The sequence below is a fragment of the Anguilla anguilla genome, chromosome 2, assembly GCF_013347855.1.
Source record: "Anguilla anguilla isolate fAngAng1 chromosome 2, fAngAng1.pri, whole genome shotgun sequence".
In the NCBI taxonomy this organism is placed as follows: Eukaryota; Metazoa; Chordata; class Actinopteri; order Anguilliformes; family Anguillidae; genus Anguilla; species Anguilla anguilla.
This window is the reverse complement of record NC_049202.1, coordinates 8,484,627-8,510,617: the sequence shown is the minus strand read 5'-3', so window position 1 is coordinate 8,510,617 and position 25,991 is coordinate 8,484,627. Positions and strand designations below refer to the sequence as shown.

Genomic DNA, 25,991 nt, shown 5'->3' with positions numbered 1-25,991 from the left:
CCCCCCCCCCCCCCCCCCCCCCCCCCCCCCCCCCCCCCCCCCCCACCCCCGTCATCTCGCGCGGCTCTCGGCTCTGTCTTCCCGCTGACTCCGTTAGCCCGCCCTTGAACCCGCTCTTCGTTTTGATCCGGCGAACAGCAGGAGTGCTGCAGGAGCAGCGCTCTGTGGCGGCGGTCTCTCATGACCGAACGCAGAGCTCGCGCCTGAACACCGGTTACGTCTCTGCGTGCAAAACCAGCGCGTTTCACACTTTCACTAATCTCTCCTCCTAAAAAAGGCCAGGTTGAACGCAGCGCTAACATTCAGATGCTGCCTTACGCTTATTATGCGAAGTATTCGGTACCTTAATAGCCGCGACAGCCGTGATACCCGGCTATCTGACGAAAGATAGAAAGAGTCTCCTGCCAGCGTGTTTATCAGTGAATCAGTGAGGAGATTAGCTTTGTGATTGCGTGCTTTGAAAAAGGTCCGCTTCTCTGCATGGTAAAGCTTTGTTTTTTTTCCTCCCGTCTTGTTGTGAAGGATGTTTTGTACACGGTGTGCAATCCCATCGGTAACGTGCTGCGCATCGTCATATTCAAGCGGAACGGGATCCAGGCCATGGTGGAATATCCTTCTGAGTGGCCTTGTGTCGCCGTGTGTGGGCGTGTGGGGGTACGACTGGCTTTATTCATCCACGCCGGGTGACAGCGATATGCTCTGATCGCTTGTTAAAGGCCCGAATCGTTAAGGCGAGATTAAAGCCTTGACAGAGGATGATTTACTTTTGCCGCGTGGCTGAGAATGTCCCCCCCTGTGTGTGTGTGTGTGTGCTTCTGTGTGTGTGTGTGAGTGAGTGTGTTTGTGTTTCGGTGCAGCTCTGGGTCCTGTAGATGTTGGGCAGAGTTCCCAACACAGGAGCGCTGATGGGCATCGTGGGCCGCCTCTCTCTGGAGCTCAGCCTGGGGGTTAACACACCCTCACACACGCACCACACCCTCACACACACACCACACCCTCACACACGCACCACACCCTCACACACACACCACACCCACCACGCCCTCACACACGCACCACACCCACCACGCCCTCACGCACGCACCACACCCTCACGCACGCGACCACACCCTCACGCACGCGACCACACCCTCACACACACACCACACCCTCACGCACACACCACACCCTCACGCACGCGACCACACCCTCACACACACACCACACCCTCACACACACACCACACCCTCACGCACGCACCACACCCTCACACACACACCAGACCCTCACACACACACCACACCCTCACACGCACACCACACCCTCACACGCACCACACCCTTACACACACACCACACCCTCACACACACACCACACCCTCACGCACGCACCACACCCTCTCACACACACCACACCCTCACACACGCACCACACCCTCACACACACACCAGACCCTCACGCACACACCACACCCTCACACGCACCACACCCTCACGCACGCGACCACACCCTCACACACGCACCACACCCTCACACACACACCACACCCTCACATACACACCACAGCCTCACACACACACCACACCCTCACACACACACCACACCCTCACACACGCACCACACCCTCACACACACACCACGCCCTCACACACACACCCTCACACACACACCACGCCCTCACACACGCACCACACCCTCACGCACGCGACCAAACCCTCACACACGCACCACACCCTCACACACACACCACGCCCTCACACACGCACCACACCCTCACGCACGCGACCAAACCCTCACACACGCACCACACCCTCACACACACACCACACCCTCACGCACACACCACACCCTCACACACGCACCACACCCTCACACACACACCACACCCTCACGCACGCACCACACCCTCACACACACACCACACCCTCACACACACCCTCACACACACACATCACACCCTCACACACACACACCACACCCTCACACACACACATCACACCCTCACACACGCACCACACCCTCACACACGCACCACACCCTCACGCACGCACCACACACCCACACACACCACACCCTCACACACGCACCACACCATCACACACGCACCACACCCTCACACACACACCACACCCTCACACACACACCACACCCTCACACACACGCACGCACCACACCCTCACACACGCACCACACCCTCACGCACACACCCTCACACACACACCACACCCTCACACACGCACACACCCTCACACACACACCACACCCTCACATACACACCACACCCTCACACACGCACCACACCCTCACGCACACACCCTCACACACACACCACACCCTCACACACGCACACACCCTCACACACACACCACGCCCTCACACACGCACCACACCCTCACACACACACCACACCCTCACACGCACCACACCCTCACGCACGCACCACACCCTCACACACGCACACACCCTCACACACACACCACACCCTCACACACACCACACCACACCACACCCTCACGCAGTCCTCGCCCCCTCCCTCGGGATCCCCTTCCTCATGAAATATGGATGCAGGGGCAACACGGGGGAACATGACGAGATACGCCTATTCAGACAGCCTTAACTGAAGGAAATTACCTGACAACACCTGGCTTTGATGGGGTGTCAGCAGTCATTACGTTATTTTTGTGTGCTTTAGCAAGAAGCCTTTATCTCAGACCATGGACACAGCTGACAGCCACAAAGGGTATTTTTTTCTTTTTTTTATCTTATTCTCACAACTGGATATTTTCCTGAAGCAATATATTTAAAAGCCCTTGCTCAAGGGATGCATGCATGCATGCAACCTCCCATCCAGGATCTGAACACACAACCTCCACACCCAGGATCTGAACATACAACCTCCCCACCCGGGATCCGAAGCAGCGCTTCTACGGGCTAGCTCTGCCTGCCAGGGGTCCTTTCCCACTTATTTCATAAGCATCTCAGACCCATGAATTTATTATGAATGAAATACTGGGCTGAGAGCCAGAACTAAGGTAGCAGTGGATAAAATCATAACCAAAATCCCATTCCTCCCGGTGTCTATATTATCCTCCTCAGCCAATGTGGTGACTGCAGTGATCTGAGCTAGAATGTGCAGTTACACAGTTGTACTCTTACACAGACTAAAAATGGCGTCATGGTCCAAGGAGATGGAGAATGACACGTTTAGAGTAACAGGCGGACGTGCAAACACCCCATCGACCAGCAGGGGTCGCTAGAGAGCAATGAGGTGTGGATCCCTACCGACTGAACCCTCCGTAACCCTGGGAGATGCTACCGCCAATTACACATCACCCTGCGGGGCTGCCGGCCGCAGCTGGGAGAGTCGCGGTCGGGATTCGATCGCGGATAATGGGGCTCATCATTGTGACCGCGGGAAACCACGGATCTGTGTGTTTGCAGCAGTGCACCATGGGTATGGGGGGGGGGTGGGGGAGGGTTCAGTTAGCTGGGATCAACACATCTCAGCGCTCGCCAGCGACCCCCGCTGGTCAGTCGTGTGCCCGCAGTCTACCTGCTCAAGTCTACCTGCTTTAAGTACAGTATAAATTTGAGCGGTTTTCAGTACAGTATAAATGGACCTGTTTCAAGTACAGAATGAATGGAGTTGTTTTAAGTGCAGTGTGAATGAACCTGTTTTATGTACAGTGTGAATGAACCTGTTTTATGTGCAGTATAAATGGACCTGTTTTTAATACAGTAGTAGGAACGCTCCTGGTTCTTCCTTAACCGCTCTCCACGTTCGAAACGGTACAAAATGCGCAGAAGGCGAAGGCGGCGCTGAACGGGGCGGACATCTACGCCGGCTGCTGCACGCTGAAGATCGAATACGCCCGGGTAAATATGGCCGCCCCCGCACCCCTCCCGTCCGCCCCCACATCCCGTCCCGTCACTCCCCTCTTAGTGAATTTCAGAAGACACTGCATTACGTTACATTATGTTACATTACTTTACATTACATTACAATACATTACTTTACGTTACTTTACATTACATTACAATACAATACATTACATTACAGTGCATTACTTTACATTACATTACGTTACATTACATTACAGTGCATTACTTTACATTACATTACATTACATTACATTACAGCCATTTAGCAGACTCTCTTATCCAGAGCGACTTACACAACTTTTTTACATTTATACAGCTGGATATACTGGATATATACTGAAGCAATGCAGGTTAACTACCTTCCTAAAAGTCTTAAAATGGCAGTGTCCGGTCCAATCGAGCCTACGACCATTAAGTTACAAGCCCAGTTCCTTTATACCCATTATACTACACTGCCGCCATCACACTGTATGTATATCACATTGACATGAAGGCGTTTAGCTGAGGCTCTTACCCGGAGTGAGTTGCGTACCGTAAACGCGCCCGTGAAGGTTTAGACGGCGAGCCGGGACTGAGCCGAGTCAGTCAGTCACAGCCGAGCCGAGCGCTGCAGTCGGTACACAAGCCTCCCAAGACTCCGGCAAACTCCGCGGGGAGACCGAGGCCTTGATGTTGAGAGCGTGGATCTGAGCGTGTGGTGCATCTGCAGAACGTGGCGAGAAAAAACAGCCAACGGCGCTCTGTTCTGTGTGTGTGTGTGTGTGTGTGTCCCCTCCCCCAACCCCAACCCCCCCCACAGCCGACGCGCCTGAACGTCATCCGGAATGACAACGACAGCTGGGACTACACCAAGCCGTACCTCGTCAGACGAGGTAAGAGAGACCCCGCCTCCTTCCTGCGCCGCCCCGCGTCGGTTTCCCGGGATACCACCCGAACCCCCCCCACCCCCCGCCCCCGCCCCCGCCCCCGCCCCCGTGTGCATTTCGGTGTGTTTTAACCTCTTAACGAATCGCGACGAAAAGGCCCGGATGACCCGAGCGCCCATCCTTCCTCTGACGCAGTGTAACCGGTTCGGAGCCCCCCCCCCCCCCCCCCCCCCCCCCCCCAGCAGAACCCCCCCCCTTCTCCGCGCTGCGCTGACGTGCGCCGCGCGTGAAAATTCTAGAAGGAGAGGCGCTTTTCGTTCTCTCCCTCTCTCGCTTACCCTTCAAAGATTTTCCTGGGTGAATATATCTTTTTAGCGGCCTGCCCGGTCTCCGGCTCCTGATTGAGTGTGATTGTTTGTTCCAGGGTTTGCCTGCGTCAGAGGAAAATTGAGGCAATTACATGCACACAGTCACCTCCGCATTGAGTCCTGCTTTAAAAGGGAAAAAGAAACAAAACGAAAAAAGGGAGAACAATTCGGCTCATGGTAGAACTGCGGCCTGCGGATTGCTGGTAATTGAAAAGTTAGAAATAAATAAATTTTTAAAAACACCAGAGATGCACATCGTTGCTGGCGCTCCCTTTCACCGTCCTAACCTCCCCCCCCCGCCCCCACCCTCAAACCCCCTTGATCCCAAACCGGCTCTCCCCCTCCCCCCTCCTCCCGCATTGCACGCGTGCTGAGAGCAGCCGAGCCATCACTGTGACTCTCTAGCGCCCCCTAAAGGACCGGAGTGGAGGCGGAACCACAGACCTGCAGTCAAGCCAGCTGCACCATCACCACCAACATCACCGGCACAGCGAGAGAGCGAGCGTCCTTCTCCAATCAACGCACTCTCAGATCCGTACGCCTGCACCGCCCCCTCTATGACGGGGGGAACAGAGAGAGAGAGAGAGAGAGACAGACGGACGTCAGGCTGACCCACCATCGCAACTTGCCCCCCCCTCCCCTTCCCTGCCCCCCCCACCCCCTCAAAAATATGAAATGTTCAGGGACCAGACTTCCAGACTTGACACTCACCCTTACCGCATGCTTCATGCCTTCCAAATAAAAACCACCCCCTTTACCCCCCCCCCCAGAAAAAAAGAAAGACTGCCTCAGACAATCCCCAGAATCCCTGCCTTTCCCTTTCCTCCCTTGCCCAAGGACTGTGCAGCATTTTCCTCAGGCCAGTGCCCACCCCCCTCCCTGCCCCCCCTGCCCCCCCGTCCCCAGCCCCACCCCCCTTCCCGAGGGGCCGGTCGATTTCGCCAGACTTTCATTTGACACAGCTGCTGGGCCCCTATCAGCGCTGCCATCTTCTGTTTAAGAAATAATGTCGCCTGGTGTTGTGTTTGCGGGACCCGAACCCTGTCAGCTCGGGCCCCTGGCGGCCGCAGATCCGATCTGTCGATTCTGGAGCCGGTCCAGCCGGGCGCTGAAAGGGGCTTTTCATCCGGTACCAAGTCCACTTCATTCTCCGGGTGACCAGCAGGTACCGGAATGGAACCCACTTTACAAAAGGCCTCGAATTTAATCACAGGGTGCCCCCCACCCCCCACCCCCCTTAACTCCCTCGCTGTGATCCTTTCTTCCGTTTCCAATAGCGCTTTGGCGCTAACCGACGGAGAACACGCCGTCAGACTCGAGCTCATAATGGCTCTTCGTCCGGATCCGCGCAGTCGATCTGCTGAGGGCGTTCATAATTACAGCGGCTCATTTTGCCCGACTGGGGAAAAAAAAAAAGATGTTTTCATCCACGATCCGGTCCAAGTGCGTAGGGTTAGTTTGAATGTTGCGGGCGGGGAGGGGGTTGGGATGCTTAGACCCTGAGAACTGCAACCCTGCAGGGGGGATTCAGAGGCAGTCCCCCCCCCGACCCCCCCCATCTCACTTATTTAAAAGAACAGCTGTGAAATTATCATTTCTAGTGAATTCTTAGGGGAAAATCCTTCGGAATACTGATCAGTATATTCCAGTCACAACATGATGTCCCCAACTTTATTACACTTAATAATTTTTGTCATTACTGGAGGGGGTTGTTTGGCCTGTTTTGTAAAATTGGGGGTGGGGGCGGTTATAACCCCTCATAAATGACACTCTTGGTCTGTACTTGGTCCATGTTACGTAAATGTGCATTTTTAGACAGTCGGAAGCATCCCCCAGCCTTGGAATTATAAAACACAGGTCTTATGAAACACTAATGAGTGACAGGTGATGATGCCAAAAGCCAATGCTGTCACAAGCAGCCAAGGAAACTTCCAGAATCGATAAGGGTCGGATCTGAGGCTGACCTTGGCCGTTGACCTTGACCTTGACCTTGACCTTGACTTTGACTTGGGCCGTTGACTCGGACTTTGACGATCACTCAAAGTGCTTGTCGTGTTAATGATTCAGCTGTGAAGCTGTGGAATGTTTGTTCAGTTTGTATGTTTTTTTTTTTTGCTGTAACTGAAAAAAAAAAGAAATAATGTTGACTGTTGATGCTGAAACAAATGTTAATGGAGGCTCATAGGACTGAGTAAAGTCACCACGCCGGTCTGATGTGGGGTGGTGGGGGGCGTGCGGTGGGGGCGTCAGCAGGGGTCCTTTCAAAAGACAGGATCATTCGATATTTCGGCGAAAGCTCGTTAGAACGTTTCCGGGCTGCGAGATGGGAAAATTGCCCCTCGGAAAACGAGTTTGCCCCCCGCGGTGGCGTTATTTACCTCGTCTGATTTGTTCTCTCCCTCTGTCATCTGGGGGCTTTTCTTTTGCCTTGAGTTTCAGGGCGGAGGGGGAGAACGCACCCCTCTGTTCCATCGCACAGCCCGGCTCGTTTACCTCGCTCACGACCCAGGTGGGTGGGGGTTAAAAAATTATGCAGATTAACATTTTCCCACTTCCTGCTTATCTGAAAATATGCACGTGACTGTAGAGTGAACAGCATAGGCGCCTTTCTTAAAATAAGCATTGCTACTGTTTCTCACCTTCACAGTGCACTATCCAGATGCTGACCCGGGCATGGGGTTATTTTGGATGCACATTAAATTATACTGTTTCACAAAGAGACAACCGATAAGCCACAGCAGGCCAAACTGCCCCCCAGATAACCCTAAAGGGGCCCACACACGCACATACACACACACATACAGAAACACGCACACACAGACACGCATATGCACACACACACACACACACACACACGCACGTACACAAACACACGCACAGACAAACACACATTCACACACCCACACACAAACACGCACGCACGTACACAAACACACACACACACAGACAAACACATATGCACACACACACGCACAAACACACACACCCCCACACACGCATACACATACACACCCACACGCATGCACATACACACACACACAAACCTTTTGCAGTCACCATTCACAGTAACACACCTTTTCGTAGTGCGCATTTACACAGCTGTGTGTATACTGTAATTCAGGTTAAGTTCCTCACTCAGTGGTACCACAGGAACCTCTGGGATTCAAGCCCAGAGCCCCAAGCATTATATCACTCTGTCACACAAGTGCAGTGTAGCAGGAGAAAAAAATTAATGATAAAGCCAAATGCTAGCATCCCCCAGAGACTTTGTATGAAATCAGCATTTTTCTGTTTGTTTCTCTGTAATGGGAGAGGCGGGGAGTCGTCCGGAATCTTCCGTGGAGCGGCGCTGAAGTTTGTCTCCCAGTGGGAGAGGAAGAGCTTCCGCCGCAAGTTGAGAGACAAAGCGCTTTCTGCCGGGGTGGGGGTGGGGGGGCGGGGTGGGGGGGATCTTTTCTATGAGAACGGGCAGGTGTTAGATCATTGCCCCGGATGATTCCAGATGATTGTGGATCTATCCAAAACAAGCCTGCTGCTCAATAATAATAATAATAATAATAATGAGAAAAAGAGATATGAGACTAATGAAGGATTGCATTTGCTTAGAGAAGTGTGAGAGCGCGTGAAGATCTGCTAGACAGTGACCGGAGAAGTATTCGGAGTGCGATTAGTCCCCCTGTCTAGAGGCCGTGGTGTTCAGCTCGGCGGGTTAATCGTGTCTGCTGTTATAGTGGAGCGCCGTGGCTCTGAACCTACTGCCGGCCTACCCCACGTACTGTACACACATATATAGCGCCTTCTGTCTCGTAGCCCTCTCCTGGCGATGTACGGCAGCCATGTTGTGGCAAAAATGCTTGGCACACATCAGCTGAGGCAGAGAGGGAACTGAGAAAATGTCTTTAAGGGGGATGCCAGTCCTCATCGGCGTGGTAAAGTCACACCCTTGTTCCGCTACTCACATCCTCTCTCACTGCGACATCGCCCCGCCCGTCCACCCGCCCCTCGGCCGTACGAATGTTTTACGCTAGCGCGACGAGCCCGACGATGCCTCGCGGCCCTCTCTTTTACCGAGCGTTCGCCGCTCCGGTCGTAGCGATTAGCGTTAGCTTGGCGCGAGCGCAACGAGTGAAATCGAACCCCTGCCCGCTCGCTCGCCCGAGACGAACGCGTTTTAACGGTCAGCCCGACGGGCGAAATCGCCCCTGGCTACGGCTGTGTTGTCACGGTAACCCGCCGCCAGGCTCTCGCTTTTACGGCCCCTCGCTGGGCCTGCTAGCGGGCTAGCCGAGCCGCGAGCAGCGCGAGTTCCCGCCCGTGCCGCGCGGCGGGCGGAAGCAGCCGGCGGGGTGCTCTCCGTACTCAGTCCTGAGCCTCCAGGGTGTCTCTCCTCATGCTGTACTGACTGTAACGTGATGTAACACAGGTTGGTGCTTTGATGTCTTTGTGCTGAAAAAGCTTCCCCCCTTCCCCTATGGCAGTGTAAGGAAGGCCACATGACGCTATGTGATGTAACGCAAGGTACCGTTTCTTCTCCCAAAAATGTTGTAATGTTGTACCGAGTCAATGAAATGTAATGTACCTTCCGAATGTAATGCGATGTGTCTCTTCTTCAATCTGAACCAATGTGTCTTTTTTTGTAGAACTTTGAGACGTAGATTGTGGTTTGTTAGATTAAGATTAAGATTTAAGACTTTAAGCATGTGTTATTTTTTTCATTCATTTCAGAAATGCTGAAATCTGATGTGCAAGAACTGAACGTACATGCAAAAATGAAAATCACACACGATTACACACATTACTTAGTTTTATGGGGATATTTCACCCTTTCATAACGCAAGTCATTTTGTGGAGCTTACCCCATTGGATTTGCGTAGCGTGAATACTAGCAACATCAGATGCTCCTGTTGACCGTTAACAGCATCACCATTCCTCCTGTTTGTCAGGCCCTCAATTTCCAATTTCACTGAACAAAATTAATAGTTTTAAAGCACAAACTAACTATGGAGGATAATAGATCCATAAAAGAGAGTGCTAAGGTCAAAGGTTATCTGTTTGTATTGATATCCGATGGATTGTCAATGTTTTATTTCCTTATAAAAGAAAATTAAGATCTGGCCAAAAGTTTTGTTATTTAAGGGTATGTATCCTTGTGCACAATAAGATTCACATAGACGCGTATATTATAATGAATCAAACTACAACTCGCTGTATTTCTACGTAGTAGCCAGAAACTCTGAAAACACTTCCTTTATTTAGAGAACTATTTTAACCTAAACATGAATACAGCTTATCAGCTCAAAAAAAAAAAAACAGATTAAGAAGAAAATATTGCATTGATCTAGTGTCCTCCGTAGTTCATCTGTGCTTGAAAAACTCAATTTTGATAAGGTCCTGAAAATGAATGGGAGTGAATTAGGAGCCTGACACCCAGGGGGACCAGCAATGGCACAGATCAGCAGGAGCATCTGCTGCTCACTTTCACACTGTGCAAACAGAACCGGGGGTTCGGCTCCACAAAAGCGCTCGTTATAAACGGGTAAAATCTCCCTTTTAAAGACGACCGCACCGTGGTCAGTGTGTGAATAGATCCCGTTTGCTCAGTGGAAAGTGGTCAGTGTGTCCCTTGTGAGGCGTTCCCCCCTTTCGAAAACCTGTGCGGTTTCTTTTCCTCTTCAGACTGTCTCGTGGTTTGCTCTGTGAAAGTTTCACTCTGGTCTCCCTGTTCCCCTGGGCTAAAGGTTGCTGAAATGTAGGGACACGGTTCTTTGATATGCTCCATGAAACAGGACAGATAGTTTTTTCTTCTGAAAATGCTGGCCACCAAGATGGGCTGTATATTATATATTTATATACTGACATATTTATATATACTGTATATTCTCACACACACACACACACATTTATTTATTTATTTATTCCCAGGTCTGTCCTGTTGCCAGCTTGTACCTTAAGAGGATTAAATTTCAGTGGCACCTAATGTGCTTTTTTTAACGTGTCAATAATTTGTCTTCTGCTCTGGGTCACTGGCCCCCCCCCTCCCCTCCATACCACTGAACTGTAATTGTGACCTTTAAAAAGCCTTTCATCCCCCTCTCCTCTCCTCTCCTCCCTCTCTCCCTCCCTCCCTCTATTCTCCCATTCCGCTGCATAAAGCAGATAGCCACCCAGCCGAATCTGTGCGTAGTCACTCGTTTGTGAAATTGGAAGAGTGTAAAATGTCAGAAAAAGGAGTCTGTTTTTTTTTTTTCTTGCCTTTGTTCACCGGTTTGCACCTGTTAGCCACAACCTTCATTGATTCCCCGTCCATCTGTGTGTGTGTGTGTGTGTGTGTGTGTGCATGGGCATGTGAATTTGTGGGGTGAGTCGGTGTGTGTGTGTGTGTGTGTGTGAGTAGGTATGTGTGTGTGTGTATTTGAGTAGGTGTGTGTGAGTAGGTGTGTGTGTACATGAGTAGGTGTGGGTGTATGTGAGTAGGTGTGTGTGTGTGTGTGTGTGTGTGTGAGTAGGTGTGTGAGTGTGTGTGTGTGTGTGTGTGTGTATGAGTTGGTGTGTGTGTATGTGAGTAGGTGTGTGTGTCGTTCCTGGCCGTGTTCTTTATTGCACGTTTGCCTTGTCCTTTATTGTGTTAAATGTGTGTTTTTCAGAGCGGGGGAAAGGGAGACAGCGGCAGGCCATCCTGGGAGCGCACCCTTCCTCTTTCAGCGACAACGGCTACGGTGAGACGCCCGTCGGCACCCCCCCTGCCCCCCCCCCCCCCCCCCCCCCCAGGGCCCAGCCCCCCCCAGGGCTCTGCCCATAGAAACGAGGGGACTCTGGCACCTTAATTACACCCTGTCAGCAGCTCCCCCGAGAGAGGAGGAGCAGACGAAGGAGAAAAACAGCAGGAGAGATGGAGAGAGAAATGAGACAAGAATGAGAGTGGGATGGAGAGCCAGAGTGAGGGAGGGATGCAGAGAGGGGGGGGAGAGAGGGAGGGATTGGGGAGAGAGAGAGAGAGAGATGGAGAGGGGGGCAGAGAGAGAGCGAGGGATTGGGGGAAGAGAGAGACGGAGGGAGGTGAGAATGAAAAAGAGGGAGAGAGATGGAGAAAAAGAATGGGAGGAGGAGAGATGGAGAGAGAGAGGCGGAGAGATGGAGAGAGAGAGGCGGAGAGATGGAGAGAGAGAGGGGGAGAGATGGAGAGAGAGAGAGAGGGAGGGAGGGAGGGAGGGAGGGAGGGAGGGAGGCAGGCGTGACTGAAGAGATGGCGGCGGAGGAAAAGAGACTGTGAAACACAACAGCCCAGCGTAGCGTGACTGAGCATCGGGGGTAATTAGGAACCTGAGTGCATCGGTGCAGAAAATGGTGTGTAATTTTGTTTCTTTTTTTTTATTCCTTTCATTTTGGGGGAGGGAGGGAGGGAGGGAGGGGGAGAGGGAACGGGGGGGCGAGGGGCCCACTGCGCTAAGAAGCCCCCCTTCTCTCAACGCTCGTCCCTGTGGCCTCTCCTTCCTCTCCAGGGCCACACTGCCCCCTGCTGCCACTTCCCAGCAATAACAGGTATAAGAGGACGTCCCATGACATCCCTGACGTGGTGGCCTACCCCCTGCCCCAAACCTCCTCTTACATGGGGCACGCCTCCAGCTCCGTCGCCATGGTGAGCGGCCTCCATCCCGCCAAGATGAACTGCACCCGCATCTTCAACCTCTTCTGTCTCTACGGCAACATCGAGAAGGTCAGGAGATTTGATGGCCTTGGAACATGGTGGGGGGTGGGGGGGGTTCGGGTGGTGAGGGGTACAATTGGGAAATTGGTTTTGAAACGCTCTGCATGGGACTACGTAATGGTCTCGTTGTCATGGCGATACTGCTCAGTCTGTTGTTTTCCAAAGGAAGTGCCGGGTTCACCTGCATCAAATCAACATTTTAAGCCATGTCCAAAAATGAGAATAAATAATATCCGCATGTATGTTAAAGAAAAGGCTGCATTGTTCATCATAAATGTATAGCACGTTGTTCACGCATCCTTTTAAACATGGTGGGTGGGTGAATGTTTGGCCATTTATAAAAAGGACTGTGCTGTATGGGACCAGTGATGATGTTGTCATGGCGTTGATGACGTTGTCATGGCGATAACGCCTGAATTTCCATTGGACCGCAGGTGAAGTTCATGAAGAGCGTGCCGGGCACCGCCCTGGTGGAGATGGGAGATGAGTACGCTGTGGACAGAGCCATTACGCACCTGAACAGCATCAAGGTGTTCACCAAGAGGCTTAACGTCTGGTGAGCAGGAACCACCCAGCACTGTGCTAAACCTCACACTACCTGTGCCAAACCTGAAACAGAAAAACTGTGCCAAACCTCACACGAACGCAGCCAACCTGTGCAAATCCTGAGCCTTAACCCACTGAGCGTTTTTGTCGTGATAACTTGGTAAAACACCGTCCGGGTGTTCATGTGGTAACCTGGCTGCATTCGGTTGAAAAGTCAAAGTTTACTAGCCGACTGGGATTTAGCCGGGCTATATCTGGGTGAAACCTGAGCTGTTTTGAGGTGAACCGAGTCCATTTATATCAAAAAACGTTTCTCAAACTAGATTTCCGTTCCTCTAGATGTCTAGATTCCGGCCTTTGCTCGCTGGGAAAGCAGGCAGACTCTCACAATGTTAGCCCCCTGCGCGCAGAGCAGAATGTTTAGTGCAGAATGGATGCTGATGGCACTCTTAACTCTGTTGTGCATGCGTATGGGCCCCGGCGGGCTCGTATGGGCCTCTGCTCAGGGGCCCACACTGCGCCGCAGTCATTAGCCGCTATTGCCCTCCTTGTGTTATGTGCTTTACATGATTTATGTCCACTGTGGAGATTCCCGTATATACCTGGGCCATGTTCCGGGCCTTAGCGGCCAAAATCGATATTTGGAACGTCGATCCTCACCCTTTGCGGACCAACAAACCCCCACCCATCGCCCCTCCTCGGCCCAGAAGAAAATAAATAAATAAATAAATAAATAAAATAAATACGAAAATATTTGCGCAGCCGCAGAGGATGATATATGTCAGGTGCGGTGAGAACATTTTTTTTAAAATTTGGCTCATTTTTATCGCTGCGCTATATTTTCTAATTAAACCCCGGCTGTACGGTGGTCGGGTGGCTCATATATTATTCATACGGCGGCGTATCGGATGACGGGATTGGTTCTCCGAGCGGGAGCCCTGAGGACAAGGACACTGGATTGAGTTTGACCCTTCCCACTTTAGAACACTTCAGCACTGTATCAGATGTATCCTAGCGCCAGGGAGTGCCTTTAAAGGGTTAACTGTTTTTTTTTTTTGTGTTCTATCGTATTAGGGTGAATAATCCCCCCCCCCCCCCCCCCCCCCCCCTTCAGAACTGTGAAAATGCATCACACATTTATTAAGCACACATACTTTTGGCTTGTAGTTAACCTGTTCTATCTGCAGGAAGGAAGGGGATCAATTATTAGTACTAGTATCAGCCAAGTACTATATTCTGTTGATCTCCCACCCGCACACACACACACACTCTCTCTTCGAAAATGCAAACTAGGAATTCAAGTGTTCTCAGGCATTCCTGCTCCCTTCAGAAGAACTTCTAAAAAAATATATTATTAAAATGTTTTCAATTTCAGTTTAATTTAGTGTAATTTAACTGCACTTGATGAAACAAACCTCTGGAGTGTTTTGTTTACATGGCTAATGCTTATTAACCGAAAGATTAATTGAAAATTTTTCCCTTGTTCTGACTTGAAGCGAAGGCAATCAGAACGCTGCCCATATGCACAAGTTTGTACTCAGTTGAGGCTTTCGGCACAATCTGATTACAGACTGCGCAAATATTCCATTTGACAGTGGAATATTGGAGCGAACGCGAGGACGGCCGGTGAGCGTATTGCTTCAGTATGTCAGTGTCTAACGGGATATTGATTAGATAATAAAAGCGCGCGCGCTGTCTCCTCGCTAAGCCGCGCTTCTGTGTGACCGCTGTACCGCGAGTGACGCCCGCGGCGGCAGAAACGCGGCGGGTCTGTTTGTAAAAACCGGCAGCACGCGAGAGCCGCGTCTAAACCCAGAGCACACAGCGCCCATCGCCGGAGCGAGTAATAAAGCAGAGGTCAAACACTTTCAATTCACCGCGAGCGCCGTAATCAAGTGAATCCTTCGAAAAATTGCCCGGTGGGAGTTTTTCTCTTCTTGTTTTCTGAAGAACGTGATTTCTTCCTCCTCAACACCGCCCCCGTCCCCCCAGGAGATCCAAGTACAGGTGTTTTTTTTCCCTTTAAGATGCTCTGCGATCTCTCTATCCTCAGGGCACCACCTTTCTCCCGTTAACAGTGGAAAAACATCGCTTATTTATCTCCATGGTGACCGTCGTTGAAGGCACATTCGGAAGCAGGCTCGTTTTTTAAAAAACTGTCCGAGGTGCTCTGGAGATACAATTTATTCGGTTTGCGTGTTTATAATAGGATGCAGACGTGGTTCCGTTTGGAATTACCACCCCCCACACACACAAGTTCGAACGTAGTTTTATTAGACGCGTCCATCCCTCTGATCGGCCCTGCAGTCATCCTCGGGGGGCATATCGATCAGCGCGTGTTTGTTTCACGGACCTTGGAGTGGGAGGGTTCGCGTAGGTGCGCGGTAGAACAGGCCCCCCAGGCGTGATGTCCTTGTCGGAACCTCCGGTGTGGAAATCGCAGCGCAGCTGCCTAACCAATGAGTTGTATTCACCGAAGTCTTTCGGGAGAATAGCCGCGTCCAAACACAGGGCTGCGGTAACGTTCCGGACCCGCTGCTGTCCTGCTGCTAGCAGACGCGGCACAAACACGCGTGCGGAATACTCAACTCTTTACCTGCTGATCAAACCGAGAATAACGCAGGGGTGCACAACTCCGGTCCTGGGAGACGGGTCTGCATGCTGGTTTTTGTTCCAACCGATGACCTTAGTTTTCTGACAGCTCTATAAACCAATCTGGTTCGCTCCTGTACGTGAGCACAGTAAAATCACAAGGTTACAACTGCAGTTTGTGGCTGTAGCTGGTACTTATACAATGTCAGAACAAGGTGTGGTTGAGCTAATTAAACCATTAAGAGCAGAAGTTGGCACAAAATCCTAAAATAGATTGGCCCTTGTGCAGCGCTTGAGTAAAGGCACTCCTGCAAGTCCTGGAGAATTTTCAACAAAAATATGTTACCAACCAAAAGTATAGAATAATATGAAAATATTCAGAAAAATCTGCAGGAATTTTGACTTGCCCTTTACGTGTGCATGATATTAGAATGGCGATACCAAAAGTACTTCGCAGGATGTAACTCCGTGAATAACTTTCCCGGTGTCTTAAAGGATTTTAAATACAGTGGGACGGCAGTATCCTTAATGGCTGGGGAAACTGGGCTTAGAGCTCCAAGGTTATGGATTCAGTTCCCCGGAGGGGGCACTGCTGCTGTACACTTAAGCAAAGTACTTAACCTGAGCTGCGTCAGTAAAAACATCCAGCCGTATAAATGGACTGCATATAAACAACGTGAGCTGTGTAAGTCTGCGTTAGAGCATGTGATGAATAGCTCCAGCATAATGTAGCGCAAGGAGGTGGTTTGGTAGTGCGGTGTAGCACAGCGAGGAAGAGGAGCTCCTGTCTTCCTCCCGTCCTTCAGCTGGCTCCTCTCTCCCTTCCCCCCCCCCCCCCCCGCAACCCCCCACAGCGTATCCAAGCAACACGCCGTCATCCCCAGCCAGGTGTTTGAGCTGGAGGACGGCACCAGCAGCTACAAGGACTTCGCCATGACCCGAAACAACCGCTTCACCAGCGCGGGGCAGGCCTCCAAAAACATCATCCAGCCGCCGTCCTGCGTGCTGCACTTCTACAACGTCCCGCCCTGCGTCACCGAGGAGGAGCTGCAGAGGGTGCGTGAGGCGTATTGGGGGGGAGGGGGGGGGGGGGGTCACTATGGCACTGGGTCTTTTGTGCTGTTAAACAGCCCCAGAAACCGTTAGATCAAAGCAGGAAAACAGACACTGCAGATTAGGCAAATTACAAAAAATGGCCACCATTTTGTCACCAGCCAGAGCCTCCCGTACTTAAGGCAGGAGTACACAACCAACAAATAATCATAATGTAATACTGGGTATCAATCTATGTTTTACACAGGGCAACCAACACATTAAAATCAAAAGGAGAGAAAACGGGAATGTTATGCCAATTGTAATGTTTTTAAAAATAGCGCTGTATATAAAATTACCGATTAGTAAAATTCACGGTAATTAAGAAGGACAGTATCTGTTCTTAAAAAGGAACAGAACAATGCTTAATGTGACGGTGGCCGTTTTTTTGTAATTTGCCTAATCTGCAGTGTCTGTTTCCCTACTTTGATCTAACGGTTCCACATGGATGTGTCATAACACTGCTTTACCAGTGATAATCAGTTGCAAATTCACAGTCGGATCAGAAGCAGTGAAATAGGGAGATGTAAGAAGTCGTCTTTTTGCAGCCTAATTGAGTGGTGGATTCAGGCTGAACATCGCCATCTAGTGGATTGACCTTTTGCTCTCCTTCTTCCTTGTTTTATTTTTTACAGTTGTGTACAGAGCACGATGTACCCGGTTTCATCAAGTTCAAAGTGTTTGACGCCAAACGTAAGTGCTCTTTTTTTTTTTTAAACTGGCAACATTGAAAAATACATTTATCACCAACCTTAAGCTACACAGCTGTAAGTTCTCAATTTAAAATCCATTTAGTTCAGATTTTAATGGCTGTCACTTAAAAAGCACAAGAGTGGGTGAACAGCCAATGGGGGAAGATTCAATGTTGTAGTGGTGACTGAATTTACCAAAGCTATTATGCTTGTTTTGTACTGTTATAATTAATGTTATATTTCTCCTAAGAGTCCTCTGACTAACCTAAAACATATATATATATACACACACAGGAGCCTTACATTTCCACACCAGTGGAAATATTTAAAAAGCAGAGACTTTAGCAGGAGGAGCTCAGCTGTGGAGGGCAGGGGGTCATGTGACATCTCCCCCGCCGGTTTCACACACACACAGCCGCACACGCTTTCATGACAGAGTCTCACCGTTTTAACGTGTGACCCCCCTCTCCCCCCCCCCCCCGCTCTTCCCCCCCCGCAGCCTGCTCAAAAACCATCTCCGGGCTGCTGGAGTTCGACAGCAAGACGCACGCCGTGGAGGTCCTGACTGTGCTGAACCATTTCCAGATCAGAATACCAAGTGAGCGTCCCGTCCCTTTCCATCGCCCGCCGATTTCTGAGCGACGCTCGCTTCCCTCCACGAAAAAACCTGCCGCGCCACTCTGACACCGAACACCGAACATTTCCACCGCCTCTCTGCAAATGTGCCACGGATTTAAAACCAGGGACAGCAAACATGTGACATATCGCACTGTTGAGACCTCGCACATTTAACATTTAAAAGCCAAACCGTATTAGAGGGGAAGCGCAGTGCAGTGTACTTAATACTGCGTGGTCTCAACAGATGCTGGTTTAAAAATATATGCTAATAAATGAGTAAGTGGATGAGGTCAGCCGTTCTGTGACGGAGAGGGGGAGAGGGACCCTGTCTGCTCAAAAACAGAAGCATACTGAACTCCATAATCATTGTAGGCTGTAAATCCTTTAATAGAGTCCATGTGGTCTCTGTTAAACCCCTCTTAAAACACTGCTCATTTGCTGTAAAACGGATGCTTGGAGAGCAGGTGTAAGGATTCAGGAATCTTCTAGAATACCACATGTACTAAATAACTTAGTACATGTGTACATAACTTGTAGAATTTTTAAATGAAATATAAATGGATGCAGTATTACATTATGAAATAATATCTAAGGAATATATTGATGACGTGGACAGAGTAAATGTGATTGTGCTGTACTATATAGCTTATGTAGAGTATAGACTCCATATTTAATATTTAAAGTTTAAATACTCAACTACAAACTCAATTCAACAACAGAGTCGTTGAGTCTGCTGAACTGGTAACGTTTTCATGTGTAGTGCGTTTTCGACAGAGTAATTACTACATGTGAAGAAGAGCGTTTGTGTAGATGGAGTCTCTTCCCTGCACTGTGGTGTACAGGAGGGGGTCTGTGTCCTCATGGGGAAGAAATAAAAAGAAACCACAAATCCCAGGGTGCAGTGCAGCCCTGAGGAGCACTTGGGAAGGGAGAAAACAAACTCCACATTTCAGTGTGATTTTAGTGCTTCTGGCCCCACTGTGCCACAGGTAACTGGTGTTCCATTAGATGTGCGGATAGCATTTTGACACAGAATAGCTACTATGCATTACCTTCAGGGATGTGAAGAGCTGTATAAATGCAACCTGTGATTATTGTTATCATTATGAAATAGCGCACACCGAGCCAATGGGGAGTTCCTAGCATGTTTCAGCTCCTCAATGCAGAACTTAAGAGATTGAGTGGCTAACGAATCCGCCAACCTTGTTTCCAAGGTGATTAATTCGCTGCCGAATAGAAGAAATCCACAGAAATCTGCACATGCTGCGGATCTCCTGTGGCTGGAGTTTAAGACCCGTCCTCCACTCCTTACCTTGCGTTCAGTATTAGGCTGTTTTCTCCGGTAGTCTTACCTGGCGAATATTAAACACTTACACAGCGCTCGCTGGATCTTCACATTAAGAGCAGACTCTTTGGAGAGAAAAGGCAGGAAGTTCAAACCTGAAGGCTTAGCCGGTGGATGCGAGCAGACACTGAGCTCTTTTCCTTTTTCCTTTTCACTCTTTCTTCCTTCAGCTGCCATTCATTTTCTTTTTCTTTTTTTATTTTGAAAGCACCCTGTCTGTTTGTTTTGTCTGTAGGATGATCGGTGCGTGGTGTGGAAAAAGACGAGCGGCTTTCAGCTCTTGTTTGGCCTAAAACGCTCTCGTTACCTGGGCCTCCTCCTACACCAGGGGGGCCTAATTGCGGTCCTGGAGGGCCGGTGTGTGCACGCAGGTTTTTGTTTCCACCAATTACCCTGGCCGAATGAACTAATTGGCTGTATACACCAACAGTGGTTCACTTGTAGATCACAGTAAAACGTTTCATATGGGCCAGAAGAACAATCTAGGGCTGTTGTAGTTGTACTTGTAGCTAAAATATCAGATGGCACAAATGTTTGGGCTAATTTATTAATTAAGGCCAGAAGTTGGAATGGAAACCAGGAACAGATATGGCCCTCCTTGCCAACCTCTGCTCTTCCCCTCTGCTCTACAACCCTTCAGGACTGCAGTTTGAGATCTCTGCTATAGACTCTGCACAGTCTGGTATCTGTTAAGGCACTGTTCCAGTGTGTGGATGGGCCCCACAGTCTGGTACCTGTTAAGGCACTGTTCCAGTGTGTGGATGGGCCCCCTGGTCTGGTACCTGTTAAGGTACTGTTCCAGTGTGTGGATGGGCCCCATAGTCTGGTACCATGGGCATAAGAACATAAACACACACACGTTTATGAAACAGGGGTAGAAGTTTAGTAAAGATGAGTAACTTCTCTAATCCTCTACAGCACAGGAAGGGCAGTCAGTCATTTGTTAGTGAATGGGAGACACAGCTGTGGCTCCATCTTGCAAAGCCGTTTATGAAAGTGCTTCTGGTTACAGTGTCACCGTTAAACCGTTTTGCTGCCCGTAATTCGTACCGACGCCTCGTGACAGAGCGTCAAGAGCGATGAAACATAAATCAGATCAAAGTAATGTGGTTACACGTGAAGACATGTGTTGATCCCTGAAATGTAGTCCTCGTGCTGACTTGTGAGAAAACAGCGTTTGATAATGAGGAGAGGTCCTTCGGCCCATCCCGAACCTGCCACATCTGTTTCCCCTCTGCAGTCGCTAAGCTCATTTATGCCGCACGCGACTGCTTTTAATTACACTGCCAGGGTCGTGTCATTGGAACGTGGGAATCACCTGTGCAGGTAAATGATACACTGTATGATCCAAAGTACCTGGGGCTGTTTTTCATGGTTTGGGCTAGGCCCCTTAGTTCCAGTAAAGGCAAATAGTAATGCTGCAGCATACAATCACATTATAGACAATTCTGTACTTCCCCAACAGTTGGGGAAGGCTCTTTCCTGTTTCAGCATGACAATGCCCCCGGGCACACTGCGCGGTCCATATAGAAATGGTTTTGTCGAGATTGGTGTGGAAGGACTTGACTGGACTGCACAGAGCCCTGACCTCAACCCTGTCCAACACCTTTGGGATCAGTTGGAGAACCAACTGTGAGCCAGGCCTAATCGTCCAATCAGTGCTCGACCTCTCTCATACTCTTCTGTCCGAATGGAAGCAAATCCCTGCTGCAATGCTCCAAACTCTAGTATAAAGCCTTTCTAGAAGGGTGGAGGTTGTTATAGAAGCAAAGGTTCGACCAACTCCATATTAATGCCCATAATTTTGCATGAGATGTTGGGTGTTAGATGTCCACATACTTTTAGCCATGGATTGTTGTGTTTTAAACAGCTCCTAGACAGAAAAAAATTCATTTATTAAGATTTTTTGTTCACTGTTTTACTGATCACAAGTGACATAGAAACAGAACAGAGACAAAGACACAGAAAATGCTTTTGTGTGGGGGCTGGCCAACCCCCCAGAACTCTGGAGCCTGTGAAGTTTGGGAACCCATGGGAGACACACCAAGCCCAAGGGTGCACACGTCTGATTTAATCTACGTGTGCCCAGTGATATTAAACTCCCAGGAATTTATATTTCGAGATCAACAGGGCCACACGCTTACAAATCATCCTTGAGCGAGTTTCTGCTTGTAATATCCTGTGAATCAACATTCCTTCCAATTTTCTAACATCAGCTTGATTTCAACTGCATGTTTCAAGGAATGTTTTATTCAAAGAACATACCGGTGTCGTCTTTGAGAGATTCTGCGTCTGTGCACATACACCCTAACTGCCTTCAAGGGTGGTTTCAAGTGGAGTCTAAAGACACGTCTCGAATAGTTGAGTGGGTGTGATTGTCAGTGGTTGACGGGGGTGTTGGGGAGCGGAGGCGTGACTTGGTTATGCAGTGTGTGTAAGGTTTGTCTGTGGGGGACCAGTTGTCCTTTCACATGGTTTTTTTCTGTTTTTTTGTGGGTGATAAGTTGGCAGTGTTATCTTAAGATTCAAAGCAGCTGATGGTTTTGACTTGTAACTCGCTCACTTGCTCACTCTCTCATTCACTCTCTCACTCACTCACTCTGTCTCACGCTAACTCCCTCATTTACTCACTCACTCATTCACTCATTCACTCACTCACTCACTCACTCACTCACCGCTCACTCTCTCACTCACTCACTCACTCTCACACTCATTCCCTCACGTTTAGCAGGCTGAAGATTTCACACTAGGGGGAGCTATTAGCACTCACGCTGCTGCGCATCGATGACAGTGTGTCCTTGTTTTTTCTAGATGGTTCCAACCCCTACACCCTGAAGCTGTGCTTCTCCACCTCCTCACACCTCTGATACTGGGGCTGCAGCGCCACCTGCAGGCTTCGTGTGAAGATGGTGGAGCCCCCAGAGAGAACAGGGAACTGCCCCGAGAGGAAGGGCAGATGGACAGAAGGAAAGACGGAAGGATGGAGAGAGAGAGGCCTTCATCCTCAAATGGAGGAGAGAACATACGCACATAAGTCTAAAACACTGAAGCGTTGTTTTTTTTTTTTTTTTTTTTAAATACTGTTTTTTTTTTTCATTCGTTCAGTCAAAATCTAGGAGGGGCCAAAAAAAACAAAACTGGTGACTGATGGAAAAATCCCACCCCCCCTTCCCTACCCAACCTGAATCCCCATTATTTCCCAGTGGCCCTTGAGACTGGTGACTGAGATGACAACTCAGACCGAATGGAACTTGGCTTTGTTGTGACTTTAGACTGCGGTCTCCTGGGGTAGCCCACTTGGGGGTGAGCGGTCGGGGGGGCGGGGGGGGGGGGGGCAGGTCTCCCAGACGGTCACCGATGATGACTGACCATTGAACTGACCTCTTGCCAGCCATGTAAAAAAAAAAAAAAAGCAAAAGTAATAACAAAATAACAATCAGTGGACGTGAAGCCTAACTCATTCAGTACTTCTTAAGAACAAACATGTTTATAGACTGTAAAGTTTAGATCACACTGTAATATATAAATGTGTATAGTATTTGAATTGGGGTTGGGTCAGGGTGAGAGGGTGTAATTTAAGACCTGGTGTCTAAGCTAACTGAAGATTGAGGCCTTGTGCGGTTGGGAATGGGGGGGGGGGGAGGGTGTTGGGTGGGAGGTTGCGGGGGGGGGGGGGGGGGGGGGGGGGGGGGGGGGGTTGCGTTTTAGCCACTGTGTTTGTAGCTACGATGTTCACGCGGAGAAGTCCACGGTCTGTGCAGTCGGTGTTTCCTGTTCGCTGTTTCAGTGTTCGTTTCCTTGGCGCGTCGCCGCACCTTGAATTCTCTCACTACGCGCATGAAAGCCATTAAAACATTCGCCAGTCAGCGCTTTCTTTGTGTCGTGTGCTCCTTTCGTTCGATTCGTTCGATTCGTTCGTTTCGTTCCTTTCGTTCGTTCCGTGGATCGGAAATCTCATCACTGTTTTCAAAAGCCCGGGCGTGGTATTCATAAAACTTCTCGGAGTTAGGAGTACTCGTTCCAGAGCACATCCTCTGTCCAAATCGTAACCTTCTCCATTATGAACTAAAAGACCAAGCTGGTCGTAGATTAGGCGTCTGTATTCTTGAAGCAGTTTTATCTGAAATTTCTCTGATTTTGATTTCAAAAGCCTGGGCACCGTATTCATAAAACATTATGAATATAAATTATGAGTGCGAGTGCTAATTTGGGATCTGTATTCCCCTGTCAATATCCTAACCTTATTACTCTGATGCTTTTATGAATGCTGACTTTCCTTTATGAATACTGACTCTGCTTTATGAATACTGACTCTGGTCTTGTTGGCTTTTTTCAGCTGAGCTTAGATCCAAGAGCACTGAACGCAGGTTGCATGCTCTATAGAAAAGTCATGTCTTTGGAAATAGAAATAAATATTTTATCAATATATTGAAGAACAATATATTGCCAAATATAAAAAAATGATTCCCACTCAAATAATGTAGGATACTACACTGCTGAGAAATTATCAGCAAATATTTTCCAACGGGTCCACATACTTGCAGTGTTTAATATATAAAATTCAATGCATAAAATATATTGCAAGAGACCAGCGGGACCTCAAAATTTGCAATTGGAGACTGAGCTAAGTTCATGCCCAAAAACCACATGAAAAGTCTTCTTGCTGAATTCCTTTTCCTTGCTATCTCTGACCTTTATTGCTGACATTACCTTAAATTATTTACCATCCTGTACACTGGAGGTAATCATTATGTGCCAATGCACCTGGAGCTTCACCGAGGGCTCATTAGTAGTTTACATTTCATTCAGCGATCAACTTCTTGTACGTTCAGTCGGGGCGGCGTTCGAGTGAGCTGGCTAATTAATATTAATTCCATGTACACAGAATGAAGGTACGTCCGAGCAAACACTTTTTTTTTTCTGAGTTAGTTATTTTCTGTTCGTAGAAGCAGAAGTGCCTGAGGGTTTTTTTTTTTTTTAAAGCAGATGTGAAAATGAGGTGCCAGTCCAGTTGGGCGATTTAAGCGGCATGGACACAAAAGCACCACTAAGACTGACTCAGCTCGCGGGTGGTTCACTGCAGACCTGGATCACACGCATATTTCACATACTTTTAACTCTTTAGCTGCCAGTGAAATGGAGAGAAAGAAAAACCACTTCTGCAGATCCCTGAGAACCTTCAGTGAGTCCCCCTAGCCAAAATGTACAAGGGTATGAAAGAGAAGTTCTGTTCTCAATGTCTGAATGTGAGCATGGTCCGCTCCTTTTTTTTTTTTTAAATGGCAAGTAAACTGCAGGACCTTCACTGGTGTCTACAGGGAGGTAACAGAGTTACCTTTAACACACAGAACAGCATTTTGCTGAGGCTGACTTGTGTTATGGAAATCAGTTTATTCATTTATTTATCCTTAACTCTTTAGATGGTGGTACCATTTTAAAGCAGGTCTGCAGATCCTTGATTTAATTTTAAGGGAGCGTCACTAGTGAAAAATGTGCAGTCATATGGGTCTGCAGATCCCTGGTTTCATTTTAAGGGAGCGTCACTAGTGAAAAACGTACAGTCATGCAGGCCTGCTGATCCCTGTTTTAATTTTAACGGAACGATGCGTATGAAAGGATTTGAGTGACAGGGGGTCAGGAAGGTGGGCTGCTCTTCAGGTGCGCGTGGCTGTCCGCCAGCAGGAAGAGGCCAGGAGTCTCTGGAACCGCCAGAACCGGCAGCCAGCCGACACCGCGGAAGGGGTTGCCAAAAATCAAATCACCACGGCGATCACCTGACGCCCTGGCAGGTAAGTCAAGAATGGCGGGAGGTGTAAATCCCCCCCCCCAAACACTACAACGCATCAGCCAATGGCAGTACGCTGAATGATTTATTCGCCTGGTACAATGACCTCATCACATCTGCTGTCACATCCTCCTGTGCTGGGTGTTTACCAAAGCAAGCTGGGGGTCACTCTGAGACTGAACCGCTATTCCCCGATAGCTTGCTCCCGACTGGATGTGTGTGTTGCGTGTGAAGTAATTCAAAGCAGGAAGCGAAGTCGTAAGTCATAGTTTCACGAGTAAGTTTACAGTGGAGTGCAAGTGTATGTGTGAAAGCGGTTGTATTTATGATCGAGTGGCCAATTGTGAAGCCGTCTCTGAATGAAATGGACGGATCTTATTTGTGTTCATGATTAATATTTTATACCCTCGGGGGTAACAGAAAAGGTCCAGTCCAGATTTATTTGTATTGTTGCGCTAGAGACTTGAATCCTTGTGGAGTTTGTCATGTTAAAAAAAATAGATTCAGAGCCTTATACAAGC

At 49.2% G+C, this 25,991-nt stretch overlaps 1 protein-coding gene across 2 annotated transcripts; it reads left to right on the top strand.

Moving 5' to 3' along the window:
- Positions 1 to 318: 318 nt before the first annotated feature.
- Positions 319 to 23,131, top strand: LOC118221095 (heterogeneous nuclear ribonucleoprotein L-like). Of its 2 annotated transcripts, XM_035405792.1 has the most exons (10): positions 319 to 608; positions 3,759 to 3,855; positions 4,661 to 4,733; positions 11,740 to 11,811; positions 12,595 to 12,809; positions 13,235 to 13,356; positions 16,793 to 16,994; positions 17,666 to 17,723; positions 18,222 to 18,320; positions 22,497 to 23,131. In XM_035405792.1, exons 1-10 carry the CDS (start codon positions 481 to 483, stop codon positions 22,550 to 22,552), a joined length of 1,122 nt encoding a protein of 373 aa, XP_035261683.1. In that variant the 5' UTR covers positions 319 to 480; the 3' UTR covers positions 22,553 to 23,131. The 2 variants fall into 2 exon arrangements, with proteins under 2 accessions (XP_035261683.1, XP_035261684.1); XM_035405793.1 differs by lacking the exons at positions 319 to 608; positions 3,759 to 3,855 and adding an exon at positions 9,519 to 9,613 and having other exon boundaries at positions 4,655 to 4,733.
- Positions 23,132 to 25,991: the final 2,860 nt, after the last annotated feature.